Genomic DNA, 24,031 nt, shown 5'->3' on the forward strand with positions numbered 1-24,031 from the left:
GCAGGTTGACAATCTATTTTACCAGCTTAGTATCAATTTGTTTCAAACATTAGTCTTCTGTTTTATGGTATGCCCTTCTTAATGAAATAGCAAAAGCCTTTGTATATTATATGAAAATCAGAAGGTGTACCTGGAATAACTTGAAGTGCAAGTGCATAGACTGTTCTACACATATGCAGCATAGCTAGAAGGAAGGATTTTTTAGCAGACTTTACTAGTAATGAGACTAGCATCTCTGAACCGGATGGAAGAGACATATGTGATAATGGGAATGAAGACTACTTTATATATTAGTTGGAGAGTTATTCTTGGGTCCCAGTCAGGTCATGAAACATATAAAAGTCATTGTAGAAAAATTTTTTATTTTTTATGAAAGACTTTGAATATGTGACTGAAAACCTGGTTGGTCATCCAGCAAGATGGCTAAATGCTTGTACTCTAAAACAGTGGTTAATGATTTATCCTGATATTTAATTATGGGTGATCTGGAATTAATTAAATCATCTGTAAATAACATTATCTGTGGTTTTCTTAACTGATACAGAGAACTTGTTTGCTCTGGCCTCAACTGAGAGACTGTAAAGAACAGTGTTTTCCTAGGTTTCTGGAGTTGCTGTTGATCGTGATGGAGTGGTTGTCCACATGGGCTAGCAGCTAGATGTTAAGTGGGTCATAATTGAGGGAAAGTCACTCATTTAATATAAGATTATGTAACAGGGTCCTGGAGATGGATACCTGGGGATAACCTCTCTAGACAAACCTAGAAACAGACCGGTTTTTGGTGAGGACTAGAACTGAATGGCAGGTGAAGTAAGTTTTGATAAGGAGGTAAAGCATGTGGAGATATCTTGCAATTCTTAGACATTGAAGGATGCTTTCTCAGCAGAGGCTTTTGAAGGCTACTTTAAAATTGTTTAAAATAACCACATATGTACAGAACAATGGGAAAAGGCTATTGGTGACTTTAAGTTCCTGTTTTTCAGATGTAATGTGTATTTCGGGGACTTGTGACAGTCCCCGAAAAACTCCATTGATATCATGGCAGTAGTGGCTCCATTGATATCATGGCAGATTATTTACTGTAAACAGTGTAGCCAAAACTTGGTTTCCTTTTCTACAGCGAGACACTTTGATGCTCTTCTTAACCAGGTGTTTCTGCTTCAGTCTCAAGAGAGAGATTTGGTTTTATCTTGGAGAGGACTAGATCTCTAATGAGGTCATTCATCTTGTCAGTAAACAGCTCCATCTTCAATTGTTCTCATCATTGTGCATTTACTGAGGATCGGCTGAAGTTTCCAAGTCTCTGCCAGTTGTACCTTCGTTACAACCCATTTCATTTTCTAAATCCGTGCTATGGTGGAGGACTAGATTGGAATTGTCGTTAGTCTCATTGCTGAATCCAGGTTTGGATAAATAATCTTGTGCTTATTCTTCACTGAGAATTCAGTTACATTCACATTGTGAGCTTTTGGCTGTCTCTGTGTCATGGAAATGGCAAACGGCATATACTTTTTCCTTTTGTTCAACAAGTTGTGTAATTCAGTTCGAATGATACAGAGGATGTAGTGCTCATAAGATGTTTTAGTCACCTAGAGGGCAGCCAGAGTATAATTGGTAAATTTTCCCAATATCTATCATGATTATACACTGTTGTTAGGAACTGGATGACTAAACAACACGTAGCATTAGCAGAGGCATATGATGCAAGAAAGCAAGCTTATACAGCATCAGCCAAAAAAAAAAAAAAAAAAAAAAAAAAAGAAAGAAAGAAAAACTTCCCATTTCACCCATCAATTTGCTTCAAAAGTTTGTCCAGTTCTACCTTGTATTTATTTAATCTATCAACTTCCACAACAACAGATGGAAGTTTGTTCCAGCAATGAACTACCTGCTGGCTAAAGGCAAATTTCTGCACATCTATTCTACAACTGTCTTTCCTCAATTTGAGTTTATGCCCCCCTCAGATTTTGTAATCTGAGCAAGAGGAAGTATCCCATCAGCAGTGGGCCTTCTCAAACCATTCAAGGCCTTATACACCTCAATCAGAACACCTCACAGGTGCCTAGTTTCCAGATGCAGCAATTTGCAGAACTTAAGCCTTTCTTTGTAAGAGCATACCTTTGTTCCCCTTATCAGTCTTGTTGCCGTTCTCTGTACTCATTCTAGCAACTCTATATCCTTCTTAAAACGAGGCCTCCAGACCTGTTTGCAGTACTCAAGGTGTGGCCTGATCATTGCATTATACAAAGGGATAATCACCTCCTTATCCCTCCTAGCAAAATTCTTGAAAATCATTGACAAGACCCCATGACATACTCTGGCAGCCTATCTGCACTGTTCAGAAAACTTCATATCTGACAGCACAATTACCTCCCAGCTCTTTTTCATTCTTCACTACCCTGAGTGTAGTACCACACAGTTGGTGCATTTCTCTGTGGTTACTGTTACCCATATGCAGAACTTTGCATTTATAAATTTTAAACTTCAGTTGCCACTTCTCAGCTCATCTGCCCCAACTTTTCTAGATCCTGTTGCAGTAGTATACTGTCATTAGCAACCTTGCCAACCTTTGATTCATCAGAAAACTTCAACATTAAGCCTGATATATCATTAATATATTTATTAATGATACTTCATCAGTATCATTAATAAATATACAAAACAACAATGGGCCTTACACTGTACTCTGGGGGACTCCACTAATAACATTAATCCACAAAGAGCAGTCTTTATTGATTACCACTTTCTGTCTCAACCCACTCAACCATCTTTTTATCCTGTCATTACCTATTCAACCATCCTTTTATCCATTGTAGCAACTTTCCCTTAATACCATACTGCTTCGATTTGTACAGTAGTCTTCCATGTGCAACAATATCAAAAGCTTTCATGAAATCCATGTATATGACATTAGAATCATTTTTTGTATCCAGTTCCTGTATGAAAACATTGTAGTATTCAATCAAATTAGTCAGACAAGACTTCCCCTTAACAAACCCATGCTGTGTCTGAATTATTACTGTAGCTTTGTCTAGATGATCCTGCAATGCTTCTTTAACGAATGACTGCATTATTTTCCCCAGAACACATGTTAAACCAACAGTTCTGTAATTACTTGTGTCACCCTTTGATCGCCATTTGTTGATTGGAGATACATTTGGACATCTCCAGACTGTGGGAACTTCCTCTGAGTCCAAGGATGCACTCATAATTAAGGCTAAACATATGGCTAAAGAACTCATAATTATGGCTAAACTTCCCTTACTGCCTATTTTAATACAACTAGATAGATTCTTTCCACCCCCAGGTGCCTTTCTTTTGTTTAACTTGAACAATTTCTCCTCCACTTTGCTCTCAGTTATTATGAAATCATTTAGCTCCCTGTTAGAGTTTAATAAGCATCTGCCTTCCACTTCCCTACAGAATTCCTCATTTGTGAATGTAGATGCAAAATACTCATTCAGTTTGTCAGCTATCTGAGCAGGAGCATCACCAGTTGAACCAATGATATCAAGTATACCAACCTCATTCATCCCCTTCTTCTAGACTTTATATAAGTAAAGAAAGCTTTTGCTGTTTTTCTTTGCATCATTTGCCTAAGATTTCTCTTAATCTATCTTTGCTTGCCTAACCTCCTTTGTGACTTGATTACAGACTAGTTTATATCTACCATAGGCTTCTGTGTCCCCTGATAATTTATATACATTCCATGCATTTTCTTCTCTGCCCAGAGTCTCATTAGTTCATCTGACATCCATTTAGGCCTAAACATTCAATTCTTAGTTGGTTTGAAAAGCCTTCCAAGATGACATCCATTTAGGCCTAAACATTGAACAGTATTTCTCAGTTGGTTTGAAAAGCCTTCCAAGATTAATTCCTCGAATGCTTCCCATTTAGAATTTGCTTTTGGTAACATGATCAGTTGGTCCCACTGTATAGAATTTAAAAAAATGTCTGAGACCTCTGTATTTACATTTACAAAAGCAAAAACCCTTCCCTTTATCCCTGATGGTAGTTACATCTTTAAGTAAATCCCACATCATTACATTGTGATCACCATCACCTAGTGGTTCATTTATCTTCAAATTCTTAATGCATGAATAATCACTGCTGATAATTAGATCAAGAGTGTTACTCCCCCTGATTGCCTCTTGAACATGCTGCTGTGGAAAACAATCATCCAGTAAATCTACAAAATCTTGTTAGTGCACGAGTAAACCAACCCACAATATCTAGGAAGTTAAAATCCTCCATTATAAATCATTCTATTTACTGCCCCACTCTATTTCTCTCTATAGTTGTTCATTGTACTCATCAGTGTCATTAGTCCCATAACACACTCCTACCCTCATTTTTGCTTTCCCAGTGCTTATTTCTCGCCAAACTGACTCAACATTGTACTGTCCACCATTGTCAGCTGAATGTCCTCCCTCAGATTTTGTGTTTCTTAACTAACAGCATCACTCCTCCTCCCTTCCTAGCCTTTCTGTACACATTATACTCCTCAAATTGTAATTCTGCATTCCTTATATCTCTGTGACACCATGTCTCTGATATCCGAACAATATCTGGCTCTGATGTCTTGACCAGCGCTTCAAATTCATCAGAATTATTTACTATACAACCTAGCATTATTGTACATGCAAGTATACATGCACCTGTTCTTATTCTTAGTTACCCTAACACTGCCCATGTATTTACTTGTTTCATGATGATTCCTAGGAGTTCTTGAAATCCTCAGCAACTTGGTTTCCAGGCTGCTGCTCATTCCAGTAGAAGCAGTGCAAGAATCACTTACATCTCTGCCTGCGGCTAATGTTAATCTATTAGTCTGTGAATCCCTCAAGCTAGCAGTTTTCCGACCCACCTAACATTGTTTTAAATAGCATCAGCTATTCTTGCACACATTCTATCTATCCTATCCCTGTAGAAGCAGTCTCTCCTGTTAACAAGCACAGACCATACTGAGAAAAGTTTTAGCTCACAAGCCTTGTACAATCTCTCCAGGGCCAAATTGAGTGACAAAGCCCTCATCATATACTCCCTCCTATCATGTCTGTGTAGAATTTGACACTTTCAAATTTAACCCTAACTCGTGACTTTTTTTTCAACATTGACCTGACTTGTTAAGTAAGTCCTCTGATCTCCTTCATTTAATTTCATTAGTGCCAACATGTACAACAATATCACCTTTTGTGCCCTTAAAAGATGATATCTGCCCTACGTCATCAGCTTTTGCCCCTGGCAGACGTATCCTGGTCCTATTCCACCTAGGCGCCTCCGTAGCCAGGTGGGAAGGAGCAGCAGTGCGTAGCACATGCTTCTTGATTAGACCGGGGTTCGAGCCCGTCACCACCAAATACAGAGGATGCGGAAAGGTCAGGGAATGACCACCTGATATCCCGGAGCAATATGGCCTTAGTTGCTAATGCTCCTAAAAACCAAACAACAACCTATTCCACCTCTTTTTGCACAATATATTTCCCGCTTCCCTGACAACACATAAATAAACTAAAGTTTATTGAAATGTTGTTTATAAAAAGTGTTGTTTACTGGTAGGTAATTTCAAATTCTCCATTTTTTTTAAATAGGCTCAAAAAAGATCGAATGAGTCAGTGAGTGCTTGCTAATAATGCAAAGAAGGTGAAAACTATCAGAAATGGTGCCTTAAAATCAGCCAGAAATAGTGGGCATACCAACATTTTAAAATTATTTACATTATATTCAATGGATAAATCTTTCCAGCTTAATGCAGATTAACTTACCACTACATAACTACAGCAACAAAAGATGGAGGAAGGAGGAAAATAAATCAAGATAGTGTTGCAGAAGGAATGCGATCCTATAATGATTTTGAAAAAAATTAATTAAAATACCAAATAATATAATTTACAAAAATGTCCATTAATCCAAATTTAGCAGTATCCTCTTAATCTCACTAGGTCAAAATTATATGAAATAACATTATAAATGGAGACGAAACCCAACCACAACAACATGACCAACAAGGTGAAAGAAAAAAATAAAATATTTATATTCAAATTATATATATTTTATCTTAAAAGAACTTTGTAAAGCTCCCAGTAGTATTTTATATATTAAATTCCTGTTCACAGATGCTCAGTGGGGTAAAATTTTTCTGGAATGTCCTTAGTTTTCTCTGTTAAGAAGTCTTAATAAATAATTTTTTCAATTCTTTTCTGAAATTATTGGAAAACAATTTTTTTAATTTAAGTTTTTTTAAATTTATTTTCTTAGCCGACCTCTATGCGTGCTATACGAGCAAGATATAATCCTTATCTTCAAACTCGACATAGGCTTGAGCAGGTATGTTTGATATATATATATATATATATATATATATATATATATATATATATATATATAATTAGAATAATGAAGTAGTTAAGAAAAATAGTAAAAAATATAATACGAAAATTAAGAAAATAAATATATATATAGCTATCATTAGAGGCAGTAAAATGCATGTTCCTCCACATGATGCCCAATGTATAACTGATATTAAATATTAAATCAAAACTAATGCCAGTAGCATGGCAAAACTGTTGAGCAAAAATAATAAATTAAACATAATAATTAATCAACAGGGAAGGAGAAGAAAAGGTTACAAGACTAAAAATTGTAGCAGAAAATATCTAAATAATTTAGAAAATCCAATTAAAAATAATAAATCAATTTTAAATTTAGAACCAATTACATAAGAATTTAACGGTGCCAGTTCCAAATTACACGAAATATCACAAATAGAGACTAAACTAACTACAATAAAATAAAACCAAAATAACAAAATTAGACTGTCCATTATGCCCCATATCAATGGAGGACCACAGGGCCAATAATGGTCAGGGAATCACTGCATTTGTAATTGGCTGTAAATTTAAAATTGATTTATTATTTTTAACTGGATTTTCTAAATTATTTTGAGATTTTCTGCTACAATTTTTAGTCTTGTTACCTTTTCTTCTCCCTCCCTGTTGATTAATGATTGTTTAATTTATTATTTTCACTCAACATCTGATTATGAAATCAAAAATAACGAAAATTGAAAAAAAAAAAAAAAAAAGTGAAGGAATTGAGCGTTAGCATTAGTTGAGGCATATGATGCAAGATCAGCCAGAAAAAAAAAAAACTTCACATTTCACCCATCCATTCACTCCAAATGTTTGTCTAGTTCAGCCTTAAATTTATTTAAGCTATCAACTTCTACAACAACAGATGGAAGTCTGTTCTAGCAATCATCTACCCGCTGGCTAAAGGCAAATTTCCGCACATCTATTCTACAACTGTTTTTCCTCAATTTGAATCTATGACTCCCTCAAGTTCTTAATCTGTGCAAGCGGAAGTATCCCATCAGCACTGAGTCTGCTTAAACCATTCAAGGCCTTATACACCTCAATCAGATCACCTCGCAGGTGCCTAGTCTCCAGATTCTGCAACTTGCAGAACTTAAGCCTCTCTTGGTATGAGCACCCTTTGTTCCTCTAACCAATCTTGTTGCTCTTCTCTATATTCATTCTAGAAACTCTACATCCTTCCTAAAATAATTTGAATGATGTTATCAAAAGTAAAGCTGAAGTCTTATGCCATTCGGCCGATCTCTCTTCCAATGTATACATACTTTATCAGCCCATAACTCAGTAACTTTTTTTCTTTTTCAGTTGCAAGTTGGTGGTAATAATGGAGATGACCAGACCTACATTTGAACTGCAGAAATTTGAAGTGGTATTGGAAGTCGGAAAATATCAACGAAGTCCAGTGACAGTTCAGGAGTGAATACCATACTGAACCACCAATGCGTCTCACAATTTTGCGTATTTGTGATAAGTTTGAAGCGGATGGCACTGGGCAAAATGTACACAGGCAACAATCAGGAAGACCTCGCACATCCACGAGGCCCACAGGATCACAAGAGGTGCTGGAACTTTTCCGACAAACACCAAGGAAATCTGTCCGACAAGCTGCTCGTGAAACAGCAATCCCCAAATCCAAAATATTAATTGCATAGCATTTTAAGGTGTGCAAAATGGTAAAGGTACATTCCAAGATTAGTGCAGCCCTGAATTAAGATGATCCTGATCGTAGGGTTAAATTTTCCGAGTGGTTTTTAAGAAAATCTGCTGTTGTTTGTTTGTTATTTGGGACATTAGCAACTAAGGCCATATTGCTCCGGGATATGCGGTGGTCATTCCCTGACCTTCCGCATCCTCCATATTTGGTGGTGACGGGCTCGAACCCCGGTCTAATCAAGAAGCGTGTGCTATGCACTGCTGCTCCTTCCCACCTGGCTACAGAGGCGCCTAGAAAATCTGCAGAGGACAGACACTCTGTTTGCCAATAAGATTGTTTGGAGTGATGAGGCATTTTTTTTTGACATTGTGTGTGTGTGTGTAAATGAATGTTATATGTAACCCCTTAAAGGTATTGTTTAAAAAGTTACTTAGGATAAAAAGGTATTCAGTTGATGAAATGATTTCAGTAAATGAAAGATTAATGAGTCAGGTATGACAGATGCACCTAAAAGTGCAAGGCAGTATTAAAGGATGCAAGAGTATATATAAGTTTGTATTGATATATTGAATAAAGTTTGCATAAATGAATGTGAAAGTTACACAAAGTGCCAGTAACTAGAAGGGCGAGAATAGTTGAAAAAGAAGTGTAGTAGATATGTGAAAATGTTAATATCCTAAAAGTTATGATGAATTAAGAAAATTATGGGCTAAATTACTAAGCCAATAGAACTGTAAAGAAAAATTAGTACGTCAAAATACCAATAAAACAAAAATAAAGATTAAAAATAAAAATAGAAAGTGGTACAGCTGTCATCAGATATGGGGGGGAATATATTTTGGTAACGGTCGAATATAGGTAAGGCAAAAGAGCCTGATCTGATGTCAGCTGCAACAAATATGATCAGGTGTTTTATCAGGGGACTACACCTGATCATGTATGAAGAACTGCATTTCTATACTTGTCCATGATAGTAGAAGAAAAGTGAATGGCCAAAAAGCAACGAAAATGAAATGAACACTTTCTAATATTGTATGGACAAGGTAGTCCCAATGCAGTGTAATTTATTAAATTAAAAATAAGGATCAAGTTAGAATAAACATACCTTGTGCTTGTTCCAAATTTATTTATTGAACTATTGAATTCCAATCTAAACAAAATTACATCCTTTAAATTCTACATATTAATATAAATATATATATTAGATATTTATATTAATAGCCATATTAATATATTTACAGGCTGGCCTCGATTAACATGATTAATTCGTCCCGCGAGTGCATCGCGCAAAACGGAAACGCATTAATCGAATATAATAATCAATAGGAAAAATTATAATTGGTCCTTGACCTCCTGGAATGTCCATAAAGAATTTTAAAAATACCTTTTAAATAACTTTTTAAATGTATACAATGTAAAAGATAATGCAAATAATTATGGAATTAAATGTTTATTGCATAAAACAGCGGTTCCCAAACTGTGCGCGCGGTTAAATTTTAAACGAAAATTTAAAATTTAATATTTTAAATTTTCGAGGGAAACAGTGATACTCGACATCTGTCAGACACCGTGAGAACTACTAGCTCGAGGCAGTTCACAGTTTCAGCATTTCTTATTAAGTTGTTTGGACCTAACTACTAAACGGAACTGTTGGGTATTTCTTTTGGTCTGGGTGTGCCTTGAAAAAATTACTGAGACACTAAGGGCGCCGTGAACCGAGAAAGTTTAGGAACCTCAGACATAAAATACACAATGAAGAAATGACTGTTGCAGAAATATTTGAACAGCGTTGACTTTCTCTTTTCATCAATCAATTTCCGATAGCCGACAACAATCTTCTCTGGGCCCTGGCAAAATAAATATCGCAGAGAACCTCAAACCTTTTGTTTGAGGTTCTATGCGATACGAAAGATTTCATCTAATTCTTTTACCATTATCTCCTTTGCGGTAACATTTTCTTCTGGCTCATTTAAAAATTTGAATTTTTATGCAAGTATGCATTGTCTTTATTAGCAGGAGACAAAAAAAGTAACACGTCTTCTTCCGATGGTTGATGGAACACACCGAGGCGGGCAGCAGGCCAACGTTCGTTTATTGCCCGTATGACTCACGGAAAGCTTAACGTGGGATTCAAATCTTTTTCAACTATCGCATAAAAAAAAAAAAAAAATCACATTAAATGGAAAGTTGCATCGTGTAAAGTGAAAAGTGGTATAATTTTTCAAATAGCGTTAACTGAAAATCGTGTTAATTGAACTCACGTAATGCGAGGCCTGGCTGTATATTAATAATAGTTTATGTAAATATAAATATTTATATTAATATAAATGTGTATAATTTAATGTAGGATTTAAAGAATGTAATTTTATGTAGATTGGAATTCAATAGTTCAATAAATAAATTTGGAATAAGCACATGGTATAAGGTGAGGTATTAAATTGGGGAAGGGAAAAAGGAGTATTTTAGATAAATAAAGATGAAAAATAGAAATAGAAGTAGGATAGTAGGAACATTTGTATCACTCTCATATACACTAATAGTTTTACGAATGGGAAGAACAGTAGAAATAGAAAGCAAAAAGATAAAAAGCAAAGAAAAAGAAAAGAGTTTGCTGGGGTTGTGAAGCCCAAGTTATACTAAGGGCTCCGGCTTATGTAAGCGTTAGTATAAAAGGGAGCTACCAAATACTTGTATTGTAAGGAAAAATTACGTAGGTTGAAACATGCTGAGAAACGAATCTAAAACGAAACCGAAAGTATAATAAGAAGTGAATGATACCTGGAGTTTTCAAGAAATGCGTAGCAGAAATAAGCTGGCAGGGAAAAATATACGTAGTAGAAGAAAAAAGGCGGGGAGATGAAGTGCACATATTCAGTAGAGTAGATGATTACACGCAAACTTCAACCACATTAGCAATAGTCTACATAATGAAGCAATTTATAGCAGCGTAATGGACTTAAGTAAGCTGTGAAGAAATGCAAAACAGTGGGAAAATAGTGACTTCTATTGTTGTATTTAGAATACAAGTGTGGATAAAATTTAAAATTAGTGTTGGAAAAGAAATGCGGTTGGAATAGTAGGACTTTACCATGATAAAGTCATACAAAATTTCAAAAATAAACACACTACCTTTCATAGATAAATAAAAAGTGTTGAACAAGGTGGTGGAAAAAAGAATGAAGATCAAATTTATATATGGTAGACCAAATGATGAGGCTGCGTTGTATGAAGCTGAATAGTCTTATATAAGGGAATGATCGTAAGCATAACAGAGAATAGAAAGCATATCATTCCCTTATATAAGACTATTGAATTCCAATCTACACAAAATTACATCCTTTAAACCCTACACTAAATTCTACGTATTTATATTAACCATATTTATTCTAACGTGATCCTTATTTTTCTTTTATAAATTGCAGTGCGTTGGGACTACCTTGTTCATACAGTATTAGAAAGTGCTCATTTAATTTTTGTTGCTTTTTTGGTCATTCACTTTTCTTCTATTACTATGGACATGTATAGAAATGCAGTTCTTGATACATGGTAAGGTGTAATCCCCTGATAAAATAACTGATCGTGTATCAATATTAGTTGCAGCTGACATCAGATCAGACACTTTTGCCTTACCTATATTCGACCATTACCTAAATATGTTCCCCCCCCCATATCTGATGACAGCTGTACCACTTTCTATTTTTATTTTTTATCTTTATTTTTTTTTTATTGGTATTTTGCTGTATTAATTTTTCTTTACAGTTCTCCAACCTTCTATTAGCTTGGTAAATTAGCCCATAATTTTTTTAATTCATCATAACCTTTAGGATATTAACATTCTTTTACCTTTCACATATTTACTACACTTCTTTTTCAACTATCCTCACCCTTCTAGTTACTGACACTTAGTGTGACTTTCACATCCATTTATGCACTTTATTCAATATATTCACACACACACACACACACACACACACACACACACACACACACACACACACACACACACACACACACACACACACACAGTAATCACTGAATTATGATCACCTACCTAATATTTCGTAGGTCCTCCTTTTGCCCTCAGTACAGTAGCTATCTGTCATGGCATTGATTCAACAAGATGTCGGAAGCATTCGGGAGGTATGGCCAACCAAGCTGTGTATAATGCGGCTAGCAGTGCAGGTATGGAGGTGATTGGTGTATCCAGACACCTGATATGCCTTTCCATAGTGTCTCACAAGGGCTTTATGGGATTGATATTGGTGGAGTTCGGAGGCCAATTGATATGCTGGAAATCAGAACTGTGTTCCTCAAACCATTCCTGCACATCAAGTGCCCGATGGCTCTGCGCATTGTCATCTTGGAAGACATCATTGCCATTCGGGAAAAAGTGTAACATAGCGTGGTGTACACAGTCAGCAAGCAGTTGACGATAGCGGAGACCAGTGATACGTTGTTCCACATGCTCCAGGGGTCCAAGTTCCTGCCAGTGAAACATGCCCCACATCATACAACCGCCTCCACCGGCCTGCACCTTTGATACCATGCATGATGGATGAAGAGCCTCATGTTGTTGATGCCAAATCCGTACATGACCATCCACGGTGTGGAGTAAATGGTATAGCCCATTTACTGCTGGTATAGCCCAACTTGCGAGCGTGCGATGCATGGTCATGCCAAATATTGTTCCCGGTTGGCCCACGTTGTATTGGGTAGTCAACTCTTCAGCAGGGCTGCGCCTGTTTGCCTGTACGAGTCGTCGGACCTGGCACTCACCTCTAACATCAACCTTTGCAGTTTTGCTGTTGGGTCCTTGTTTGACCATTTTGACGCCAGTCCTGGTACACTTTAACTACTGCGGCTCTCTAACACCCCCTTCAGTTCAGCCGTTTGGGAAATCGAGGCAACAGCTTGACAAGCACTCACAATCTGTTCTTTATCAAAGTCCGATAAGTCCTTCCTTTTACCCATTACACTCAGAATATTACTACCTACTGAAGCACTGACACCTTATCTATGCTACGTAGGTGACTAACTGCGCACTCTCATACCTCATGTAGATGCCTCCGTAGCCAGGTGGGCAGGAGCGGCAGTGCGTAGCACACGCTTCTTGATGAGACAGGGGTTCGAACCCGTGACCACCAAATACGGAGGATGCAGAAAGGTCAGGGAATGACCACTGCATATCCCTGGAGCAATATGGCCTTAGTTGCTAATGCTCCTAAAAACCAAATAACAACAACAACATACCTCATGTGGTCAACGGGTCACATTCAGTTTTCATAGGGATGATCATAATTCAGTGATCACTCAGTGTATGTTAGAAGAACAGCATGCAGTTCAAGATGAAATTCAACTAATCTCAACTAAAATTTAACCCAAGCACGGTACTAAGTACTATAGGTTCTAATACCTCTCGTGTTTGGAGTTCACATTAAAAAAAAAAAAAAATCTCAGCTTGCCTTAGCTGACTCTTTATTTGAAGTAGTATGTTGGCTAATGCATTGCATGTATGGTCTGACATATAACTCACCAAAGTTCTTGCAAGTCTTTGTATAGCCTTTTTATACAAAAAGGCTACATCTTTGTGGTCTAAAATAACAAACCATTTTGATTGATATAAGATAATTATTATATTTATGTAGTTCCTGAGAACTTTCTTCTTCCACAGTGGAATAAAGATTTACTGTGATTTATTCTATTCCACTGTTTTATCTTACTATTACATGTTGGTAATATAACATTATTTATTATTAATTTTCTCATTTCTAGCTTCAGCAGCTTGGCCACAATGTTGACAAAGTTGAGTTTATTGTTATGGGTGGAACTTTTATGTGTTTGCCTGAAGATTATCGGGATTATTTCATTCGTAATTTGCATGATGCACTTTCTGGTCATACGAGTAGTTCTGTGTCGGAAGCCGTAAAGTATGGCGAAAAGAGCAAAATTAAGTGCATTGGTATCACTATAGAAACTCGCCCAGATTACTGCTTAAAAAGGCATCTGAGGTAACTGCCAAATTACGCATTCTTATTGTGTATATATAAGCATTATATTTAAAATCCATATATTTTTATTTTCTATTTATTAAAGTAAATAAATTAAATATGAAATCAATTTTAATTTAAAAAATTTAATAACCATGGACCACACCTTGTTTATTAGTTGTTATTATTCTGATTTAGAGTTACATTTAGAGTTATTAGAAAACAAAAAAGGAAGTTGATGAAGAAACACTAATACCGCAGTATTATAACTTATTGGATTTTCATTTTATTGAAATGCTATATACAACTTACTTACAGCAAAAAAATCTTATCACACCATTCAAAATAACAAATTTGAGTAATTTGATAAGATATACCTCCAGTTTTTTTCAGTAAAAGTGTAGAGATAATGGGTAACAAAGGAGCTGGTTGCATTTGAAATGTAAAGGCAAACTGCTAAAAAATCAAAAGCACTAGAAACAAGAGGTGTATCTGATTGAAATGTAAATGAGCTGTACATTACACATATATAGATATGACTTGGGAATTGACTTTGTATCTTGAAATTCTGCCTTCATAACAAGTTGCAGCTTGTTACAACATATTCAGTGACTCATCTAGACATAGTAACACATGAATCAGTAATTTATCTGCAGTCAGTCTGAATTAGCATGCATTCAGTAGATGATGTTTTATGTGTTTCGTCAAATTTTAAAATGGGTGATTTTATTGAGCAGTGAATTTGCATCAAATTTTGTTTCAACCTGGGAGAAAGTGCAACAGAAACCCACAAAAATGTTAAAAACAGCTTTTGGAGAAGATTCCATTGAAGATTCTTGCTCTGGCCACCCTTCAACTTCACAACAAATACCAGTGAGGCTGTCTCTTGTTTGTGATCTGATCAGGAGTGATCAGTGTTTAACCATCACAAAGTTGCTAGTGAAATTAGTATTTCTTGTGAAACATGTCACTCGATTTTAACACAAGATTTGGGAATGCGGCCTTTTTCACCAACTTTATACATTGCAACCCATTGATGATTGCAGAGTGGAGAGTTCTCATATGTCAGGACCTTCAAAGTTCTGCTGCTGTTTCTTCACTCATTACTGATGAAAGAATGTATGGCAACAACTGGGGAAACAAAGGTCCAATCTTCTCAGTGGAAGACCCCATCTTCTCCAGGCCCACTCAAAAAGCAAAACTGTATCAATCAATTGTGAAAATCGTGCTCATTGTATTTTTCGACCCACATGATCAAATAGTGAAACTAGGAATATTACAAAACAGTATTAAAAGAAGTGGGCTTCTCTTTGTGATTGCCACAGAACTGTTTTGCTAGAGAAGTAGGCTTTGAAGAGAATTGGCACTTGCACCATGACAGAATCTCTATACACTTGGTGCTTTCCATTCCTTGTGATTTTTAAAAATTTTCTTTTTATTATTTTTTATTCTAAAAGCCTAAAACATCCTTGAAAGATCACAGATTTGCAACAACTGAGTAAATTATTCAGAATGTGAAACAGGAACTATTAACAATTTTAAAAGAGCCCTATCAAGAATGCTTTCAGAAGTTGCAAACGCATTGGATTTGGTGTTTACAGTGTTAAGAAACCACTTTAAAAGAGATCCATCTGAATATTGGATAACTTCATTTCCCAAATATTAATTCATTCCCTGAAATGTTTTATTCACATGACACTAAGTTTGAGCTTAGTTGCATAATGCCCTAAAATTCTTGCAAAGCAGCCAGTGTTAGTAATCCTTAAATGAAAAATTCCTTTTTTCTGTGCAACTCTTTTAAAGGAAGTGGCCACTTAAAATGTGCTAAACATTTTAAAACTGTTGGTGTACTGTTTTGCAGATTTTCCTATATGCTCTTGAGTTTTTGATTAATATGATTTGACCTCTAGTATTTGAAATTATTGAAAATTAGATTGAATACAGATTTAGTATTAATTATATACATTTCTTTGTTCTGCCATGTTATTATATTAGTATTAAAATGAGAGAACAATGAATGGAAGCATTGTTCTGTCAAGAAAAAAAAAATAAAAGTCAAATATCTCCCTAGTTTTATATTATCTTCTTCAGATATTTATCTAATCTTTCTTCAAATCTACATAAGCACTCTATGGTTTTACGAAGATTAGCAATAACTTTTTCTGGTAGGTTACTCTTTGACTAAAGGCAAATTTTCTTACATCTGGCTTAAAGTTTAACTTAAATCTGTGCTGCCCCACTGTTTGCTTTATCTTAGAAAGGTAGGGTGTATCATCATTAAGTTTTTATAGTCATTAAGTTTTTATAGTCATTTTAAGGCTTTAACACATCATCATGGGTTCCCCCATACATTATTATCCAAACTTTGTAGCTGAAACTGGTGAGCTACAAAATTTGTAACAATATTTCTTTTCACATAAAACTATTCTCGTTCCTCCTTTTACCTTTTCAAGCGAGTCAATATTGTTCTTGAAATTAAGCCTCCAGACCGCTATACAGTATTAAAAATGTGGTCAGCCCATTAATTTGTACAGTGATATAATTACATTACCTCTTTATTCCTACTAAATATACAAATTTCTTGTATATCATTGACAGTATTCCATGTGCTGTCTTAGCAGACCTACTACACCTTTGAGAGAACACGTTGGACAGTGTTACAACTCTTGGTCCTAGTGGTCCTAACACTTGGACAATGTTACTACTTTGGTCCTTTTCATTTTCAGTTGTGTTGAATTGTGGCACCCTTCAGTTGATAATTTAACTTTGGATTTAGAACCTAGTATTTTCTAACATTAAAGCTCATTGTCCTTTTCTTTAGAAAAATGATACAACAGTTGTATAATTTGTCTAAGCTTTGTAGTGCATTACTTAGTTCTCCTTGTTGAAAATATTGCCCATTATCAGTAAATTTTGGTACTAAGCTTCTAATACTACTATTAATATCATTAATTAACTTTAAAATCAAAAAAAGATCCTTGCACTATGTGCTCAGATCCTAATAACCATGCGGAACCTCCATTTAGAGCTTTGCCCATAACCAGGATTCTAGAAATTTGTTCATGGTTTAGGGGTGCCACACAGTGGAATGTTTGCTTCTTAATCAAAATGTCACTATAGTATAAAGAATACAGAAATAAATTATACTATAATATGTCAATCAGTGAGATCTTAGCAGTCTCTAATCAAAATGTCAAGGTGATATTTTTTGTTATTGTCTGCAAGTTTTAAATACAGTTTTGTATATTGTGTGTACAAAATTGTATACACAATATGTTTACTCTGATTTCGTTATCATACAGACACTGTAGTACCAAAATATCATATTTATAAATGTAATAGTTATTTTGGGAAAGTAATTAAATTTTTATACAGTGTATTTAGGAGTTTAGAGAATATACATGTTTGAAATTTTTTCAGTTTGTCACAAAAACATTAGAAAGAAATTTTATAGTGATATTGTCTTTTAACCCAGCAGTGGTCATGCTCCAGAATTCTGCTTGAAGTACATCAATGCTTGAGTTTTTATTTTTTTAATAGAAAATTTATTTGAAACTAAAAATGCATTTTTAATGTTATTTTCAAAGAAACAAAATTTTTATTTGTTCTGCTGAAAATAAAAAAAAAAGTTAGTTACAAAATATAAACATGAAAATATTAGTCACTTCCATTTTTCAGTGAAGAAACTTTAGGAGTGTGAAAATTCAAATTTGTACATGTATTTATGTTTTGTTCAATAAATAAGGAATAAACATATAAATAATAATAATAAACAAGATAGAAAAGCACATTTTAACAACAATTAAACACAAAAAAAAGATTATTGAACACCGTGCTAGTTTAATTTTTATCAGCATATTGTTTACATGTACCATAACAGAAACTAGCACACTGAAGTGGAAAAAACAAATAGTAAACATATGCATGGGATCTGACAGGTGCTTTTCATATATAATTCTGAGTAAAGTAACAGTTAACTTCCAAAACTGCTCAATTATTAATTTGACTATATTTCAGAAGGAAGAAAAAATTTCAGATTTTTAATCATTAATTAATGGTTAATGTGCAAGAGTTATTTTTAAGCAGTACAAATGAGGCACCACACAACCATCACCAGGTTAAAAACAAACTGCTACATTAACAATCATGAATATTTCATAATATAACTATGGTAGCTTACAGTATTGGACATTTACAGCACTGGTATAACTGAATATTTTTCAAAGTCCCTGTAGCTACAGAAGGTTTTTTTTTTTTTTTTTTAAATTAACTTACACAAGTGATTGATTTTTGCATACTAGAGTTATAAATACACTGTGAGTGACCCACCCACCCATAGTAATACTATTTTCAGATACCATTTGTATAAAAAATAAAAGGCAATTGAGTGGCTAGTGTTTCTTGTCTAGCAGCACCGGGAGTTTCTCTACAAACCACAAGAAATCTTGACGAGGATGGGATTTGAACCCACGCGGGCACACCCTAATGGATTAGCAGTCCATTGGGGTGTGCCCGCATGGTGTGCGCCTTAACCGTTCAGCCAACTTGTCTTCTTGGCAATCGAGTATAAGTATTGTATTATTTTCTGCGGGCTCCAGGGTTTCCCCTATCCACTGCTGAAGAGTTTTGAATAATATAACATCAAAAAAATGCTAACTTTGCATTGCTGATGGGGTTCTATAAGTTATACTCATAAACGTTGATCTCATATTAACCATTGAATGAAGATCGAAATCCAAAACTTTTCTTTCTTTCTAAATATATACAAACTTTTACTTCAACGGTTTTTTGATGTGATTTTTTGTGGTTTTTTCCTTAACTGTGCATGAGAACATGTGAGACATTGTGCCACTGTTCTTGTGATTGTTTTTGATTAGTAGTGGCATTAGATATGACAGGTGCTGGTAGTACCAAGTACTGAATTACATATTAGTTATTAATTCAAGGTTGATTGCTCTTCCTCAAACTTTATAATTATTTTGCAGCCTTACATTAGTTGTTTTTGAAGGATTTCTCATTGTTCTCACAGAATAAACAAGATCTTAAATAAAACACAAGGTTCACTCTATAGATTGAATTTTTGTGACTGTTTTTGTGTTGGAGTATTGTGTCAAAAAAGGAGTGGGGAAACTGAAATCTGAGAACTGAGAAGATATATATTTTATTTTTGATTTTTATACACATAAGCAGAAATATTTGTGCAGATGCATAATTTTTAAATTTTGTACATTTAACAGTGCACCAATTTTGAAATAAAAATGAAAGTGACTAATAGTATATATAAATATATATATTATTTCTTTCTTGTTTTAAATATTTTTATATAATAAGACCCCCGTATCTGTGGGGGACACGTTCCAAGACCTACCATGGATGGCTGAAACTGCAGATATAAGCGAACACCTGCTGACCCCATATATAATGGGATTTTCTTGTACATACATACATATAATAAAGTTTAATTGATAAATTAAACACACAGTAAGACATTACCAACGTTAAATACGGTAATAATAAAGTACAGCAGACTCTACCAGGAAGTGACATGATTAATGATCAACACCAAGTAGCTACTTTCTCAAAACAACTTAGATAGTCTTCAGGTATAGTCAGATAAGTGGCATTTATACGTTAATGCTGCAAAATGCAAGGTTTTTATTTGGGGAAATAACAACCTTAAAAATAATTTGAAGGGGTTGAATTAAAAACAACAGGAAAAAAAGGTACTTGATGAACTCAGACCCAAGCAAAGTTCTCAGTGCATTGTAGATAGGCAGCAGGAGGGCTCATGGCATCTTATCAATGATTTATCAAGCATTTGCCTCTAGAGATAGGGAGATTGTAATTGCATTATATAAGACAATTGAGACTGCACTTGGAATACTGTGTTTGAGTATGGAAACTCTATATGAAAAAAGAAAAAAAAAAGATGTCAAACAACAAAGACAGACAGGCACCTGTATCAATTTCACATACCTGGCAAGCAAAGGCCATTCATACAAAGAGTGACTGAATATGTAGACATAAATTCTAAAAGCAGCCTAGAACAATAAACAGTTAAAATGTGTCTCTGGACTGTTTCCACATTTGGTACATCACCAGTGGAACCAAATGTGGCATTAAATTAAGGAATAAGGTATAAAAAAGAGTGGTACTGGCTAATTTTTCTTTTTGTAAAACATTTATGCTCTTAATTAATTACTTGCTAATATAATCTAAAGTGTTGCTTTTAAATTTTCAGCGACATGTTGCAGTATGGATGCACTAGACTCGAAATTGGGGTTCAGAGTGTCTATGAAGATGTAGCTCGAGATACAAATCGGTAATTGTTAATAAGCAAAAATGCAACTTGCACCTTTATATAAAATAGTATTAAATATTTTATTATCTTATAGTAGTATAATAACTGATATCAGTTGCATTTATAACATGATGTATGTGTGTAAAATATATAGTCAAATAATACTCTCTGCTTATTTAGATAATACTTATAATCTGTAACAGTCAACAATGAATAATAAATAAACATATCAGTTATATCAATATATAACAGATAGATGGAAAGTTGGTGCATCATATGTGTTATAATGGGATTACTGTGTATATATGGAAGCAAAACTACCATGTGTCAAGCCTGTAATGGGAGAAGAAAGAGTTGGTATGGTTTGTTAAAGTTGTTAAAAAGATTTCACAAATGAAACAGTGGAGAAGGTAAGCTTTAAAATATGCTTGATGTTTCTTAATAACATGACATGTCTGTTGAGCACTGGTTAAATTCATCTGTGATGTTGTAATGATTTTGTCACTTGTTTGGAGAGGTTATGAGAATTCCTCCTGTCAAACACTGGAGAAACTCTTAAAGGTCTCTTCAATCTGAGCTGCAGTTAGCTGATCTCAGGCAAAGAGTAGAGTTCCCTTGTGGGATTATTTCAAAATTTTTAGCCTGCACAACATGCAGATTAACCCATGAACACACTTATACAGACGTACTACAAGGTTGGTCTTAGTTGCTAATTTGCTATATAAATAATAATAATACTGGTTAAAGGAAATACATCGAATACTATATAAAAACAAATGCTATTTGTTGTTGTTTCATTTTCAATATGTAAGGGTTTTTTATTTATTTTTTTTAAACTGCAGATGATACTTCTTGGGAAATATCACTAAAGAAGTCTACATGTAGTAGCAGTGATTCTCAAACTTTTGTGACCTGCAGCACCTTGCAGTTAAAAATGACATATGGAGGAAATCTTGCAGTTTGTCGCTCTGTATTTTGCCAGTTTGCTTAATCATGGATAAGCTTTTGAGATTGTTTTCCAGATTGTAGCCTAGACCACTTACAGTACCTGCTTTAATCATGCTTTTCACATGTGGGCAAAGCATGATCAAAGGAAAAGATACTTTATTTTAAATTTTTAAAAATCACCTATTCATTCCCTCCAATAGTTTGTTTAGTTCTTCCATGAATTTATGTAAACTATCAACTTCCACAACAACAGATGGAAGTTTGTTCCAGCAATGAACCACCTGCTGGCCAAAGATAAACTTCCTTATATTTATTCTGCAGCCATCCTTCCTTAGTTTGAATTTGTGTGTGTGGTCTGATCAAGAGAAAGATTTCCATCAGAATTGAGCTTTCGCAATCCATTCAAAGCCCTAAACACTTCAATCAGATCACCTTGCAGGTGCCTAGTCTCCAGACTCTGCAATTTGAAGAACCGAAGCCTTTCTTGATAAGAACACTCCTTTGTTTCCCTCATCACTCTCATTGCCATTCTCTGTACTCATTCCAGCAGTTCCATATCCTTCCTAAAATGAGGCTTCCAGAACTGTATGTGGTACTGAAGATGTAGCCTGACCATTGTCTTATACAATGGGATAATTACATCCTTATCCCTGCTAACAAAATTCCTGTATATCATTGACAAAACCCCATGAGCTGTCCTGGTGGCTTGTCTACATTATTCAGGGAACTTCATATCTGACTGCACAATTATCCCAGGTCTTTTTCATTACCCACTACCCTGAGTGTAGTACCACACAATTGGTACATTACTCTGGGATTACTGCTACCCATATGCAGTACTTTGCATTTATCAATATTAAACTTCAGTTGCCATTTCTCAGCCCATCTGCCTAACTTTTCTAGATCCTGTTGCAGTAACATACTGTCATTACTGTTATTAATCACCCTGACAACCTTTGTATCATCTGAAAACTTTAAGCCTGATGTGTCTTCATCAGTATTATTGATAAGTACAGAAAAGAACAATTGGTGCAACACTGAACCGTGGGGGTCACAGGTACGAAAAGATTCTTATTTTTCATTTGATTTGATTTATTTATGATGATATATGTATACGATGTGCCGCCAAAGTTCACAGACTGGCGAAATAAAAAGAACACAAAGTTAAGGAGCTGAAAAATGGTTTTATTTTTGATGTTTGATATTCAAAGTAATCATCACCTGATTGAATGCACTTATTACACCATTCTAAAAGTTTCTGAAAAGAATTAGCAAAGGCATCCAAAAAGGTAATATTCATTTCAGCAGTTATATTTTTCTTTATGTCCTCAACATCCTGAAATCTCTTTATTTTGAAGGCAGTTTGCACCTTAGAAAAGAGAAAGAAGTCTGCTGGCACTAGATTGGGAGAATAGGGTGGATGGTTGATCTGTACAGGGCCATGTTTCCTCTGAAATGTCTTCACATCAAGTGTGAAATGGGCGGGTGCATTATTGTGCAACAACTAGCTGCCTTTCTCTCAAAATTGCAGCCTTGCCCAGGAAATGTGCTTCAGTAGTCTGTCTCTGAAGCACTTCTACCTAGAATGGAGCATTGACTCTGTCCCTTCTGGTACAACTTCTTTGTGAATCACATTCTGTTTGTCAAAGAACATGATGAGCATCCTTTATCATGATCTTCTGTAAATGAAACTTTTTGGACCTTGGTGATGATTTTGAAGTCCACTATATGCTCTAACACTTCGTCTCTAGGTTGTATTGAAATACCCAGAACTCATTGCCAGTGACAATACAATCAAGGTAATTAGGATTGTCTTGAGAAGTCTGGATGAAGTCAAGATTCATATGATGACACTCTTTGTTGCTTTTGCTCATCCACAAGGTTGTGCATTACAGACTTTCCTTTTTCTTAAATCTTCATGTAGACTATGACGAATTGTTTCCTTATCCATATCCAGATCATCACCCTTCAAGTGGTAAGAGATCGTCATTTGACCCTCATTCTGAGGATCAAACGACAATCTCTTTCCACAATTTTTTGAACTTTTGCAACACTGTTCTCATTTCAAGAGGTTGACGAATGCCCACTGCTTGGGTCATTGCAAACATCTTCGCATCAGTCTTTGAACCACTTGTACCATTCAGGCACACTGGTGCGACTTAGTGTTTCACCACCATAAACAATTTTTAAAATTTCATGTGTTTATTTTGCAAATTTTTGCAGTTTAAAGTAAAATTTGATATTTGTTCATTGCTCCACTGCAAAACCGTGACATGGACATTAGTGCTACTGACAAAACTGGTTGCTACTTGCAACCTGTCAGCCTTTTGGACAATATTTGTACTACCATCTGTTGAAGTTTGAACTGCAATAGTATCAGTCTGGGAACTTTATTGCCACACCTTATATATATATACAAAGGGTACTAGGAAAGTTTTGCAATATGACGCAACAATGAATCACAGGAAGCTGCTTGTTGCTGCATGTTGAGACATGTTCATACGTGCATAGTAGCCGCCGCACCAAGTCGATGGGCTCAGTTATTCATTAGTAGTGAGAGTGTAAAGTGCTTGCGATGGCATCGTGGTCACGAAATGAGATAAGGACAGTTTTGCGGTATAATTTCGTGCGTGGTTTAACCATAGACCAGTGCTTAGAAGAAATGACTCTTGCACTAGATGATGATTGTCCACATCGTACAACGATATTCAGGTGGTATAGAGAATTCCAAAGGGGAAATTTCACTCTGGAGGATTCTGAGAGGCCG

The 24,031-nt window shown here is 35.2% G+C and overlaps 1 protein-coding gene across 3 annotated transcripts in view; it reads left to right on the forward strand.

Annotated features, from left to right (window-relative positions):
* The window catches only part of Elp3 (elongator complex protein 3), a 184,985-nt gene that overhangs the window by 63,880 nt on the left and 97,074 nt on the right, over positions 1–24,031 (forward strand). For all 3 annotated transcript variants that reach the window (XR_016547428.1, XR_016547427.1, XM_090381923.1), the window contains exons 7-9: positions 6,259–6,327; positions 13,801–14,036; positions 20,257–20,337. Coding sequence is in view for 1 of the 3 variants with exons in the window: in XM_090381923.1 (XP_090238049.1) it covers positions 6,259–6,327; positions 13,801–14,036; positions 20,257–20,337 (386 nt within the window). In the remaining 2 variants the exon portion in view is untranslated. The remainder of the gene's footprint in view (positions 1–6,258; positions 6,328–13,800; positions 14,037–20,256; positions 20,338–24,031) is intronic.

Source organism: Mastigoproctus giganteus, chromosome 9 (genome assembly GCF_048544385.1).
Source record: "Mastigoproctus giganteus isolate SK-2022 chromosome 9, ASM4854438v1, whole genome shotgun sequence".
Lineage (NCBI taxonomy): Eukaryota > Metazoa > Arthropoda > Arachnida > Uropygi > Thelyphonidae > Mastigoproctus > Mastigoproctus giganteus.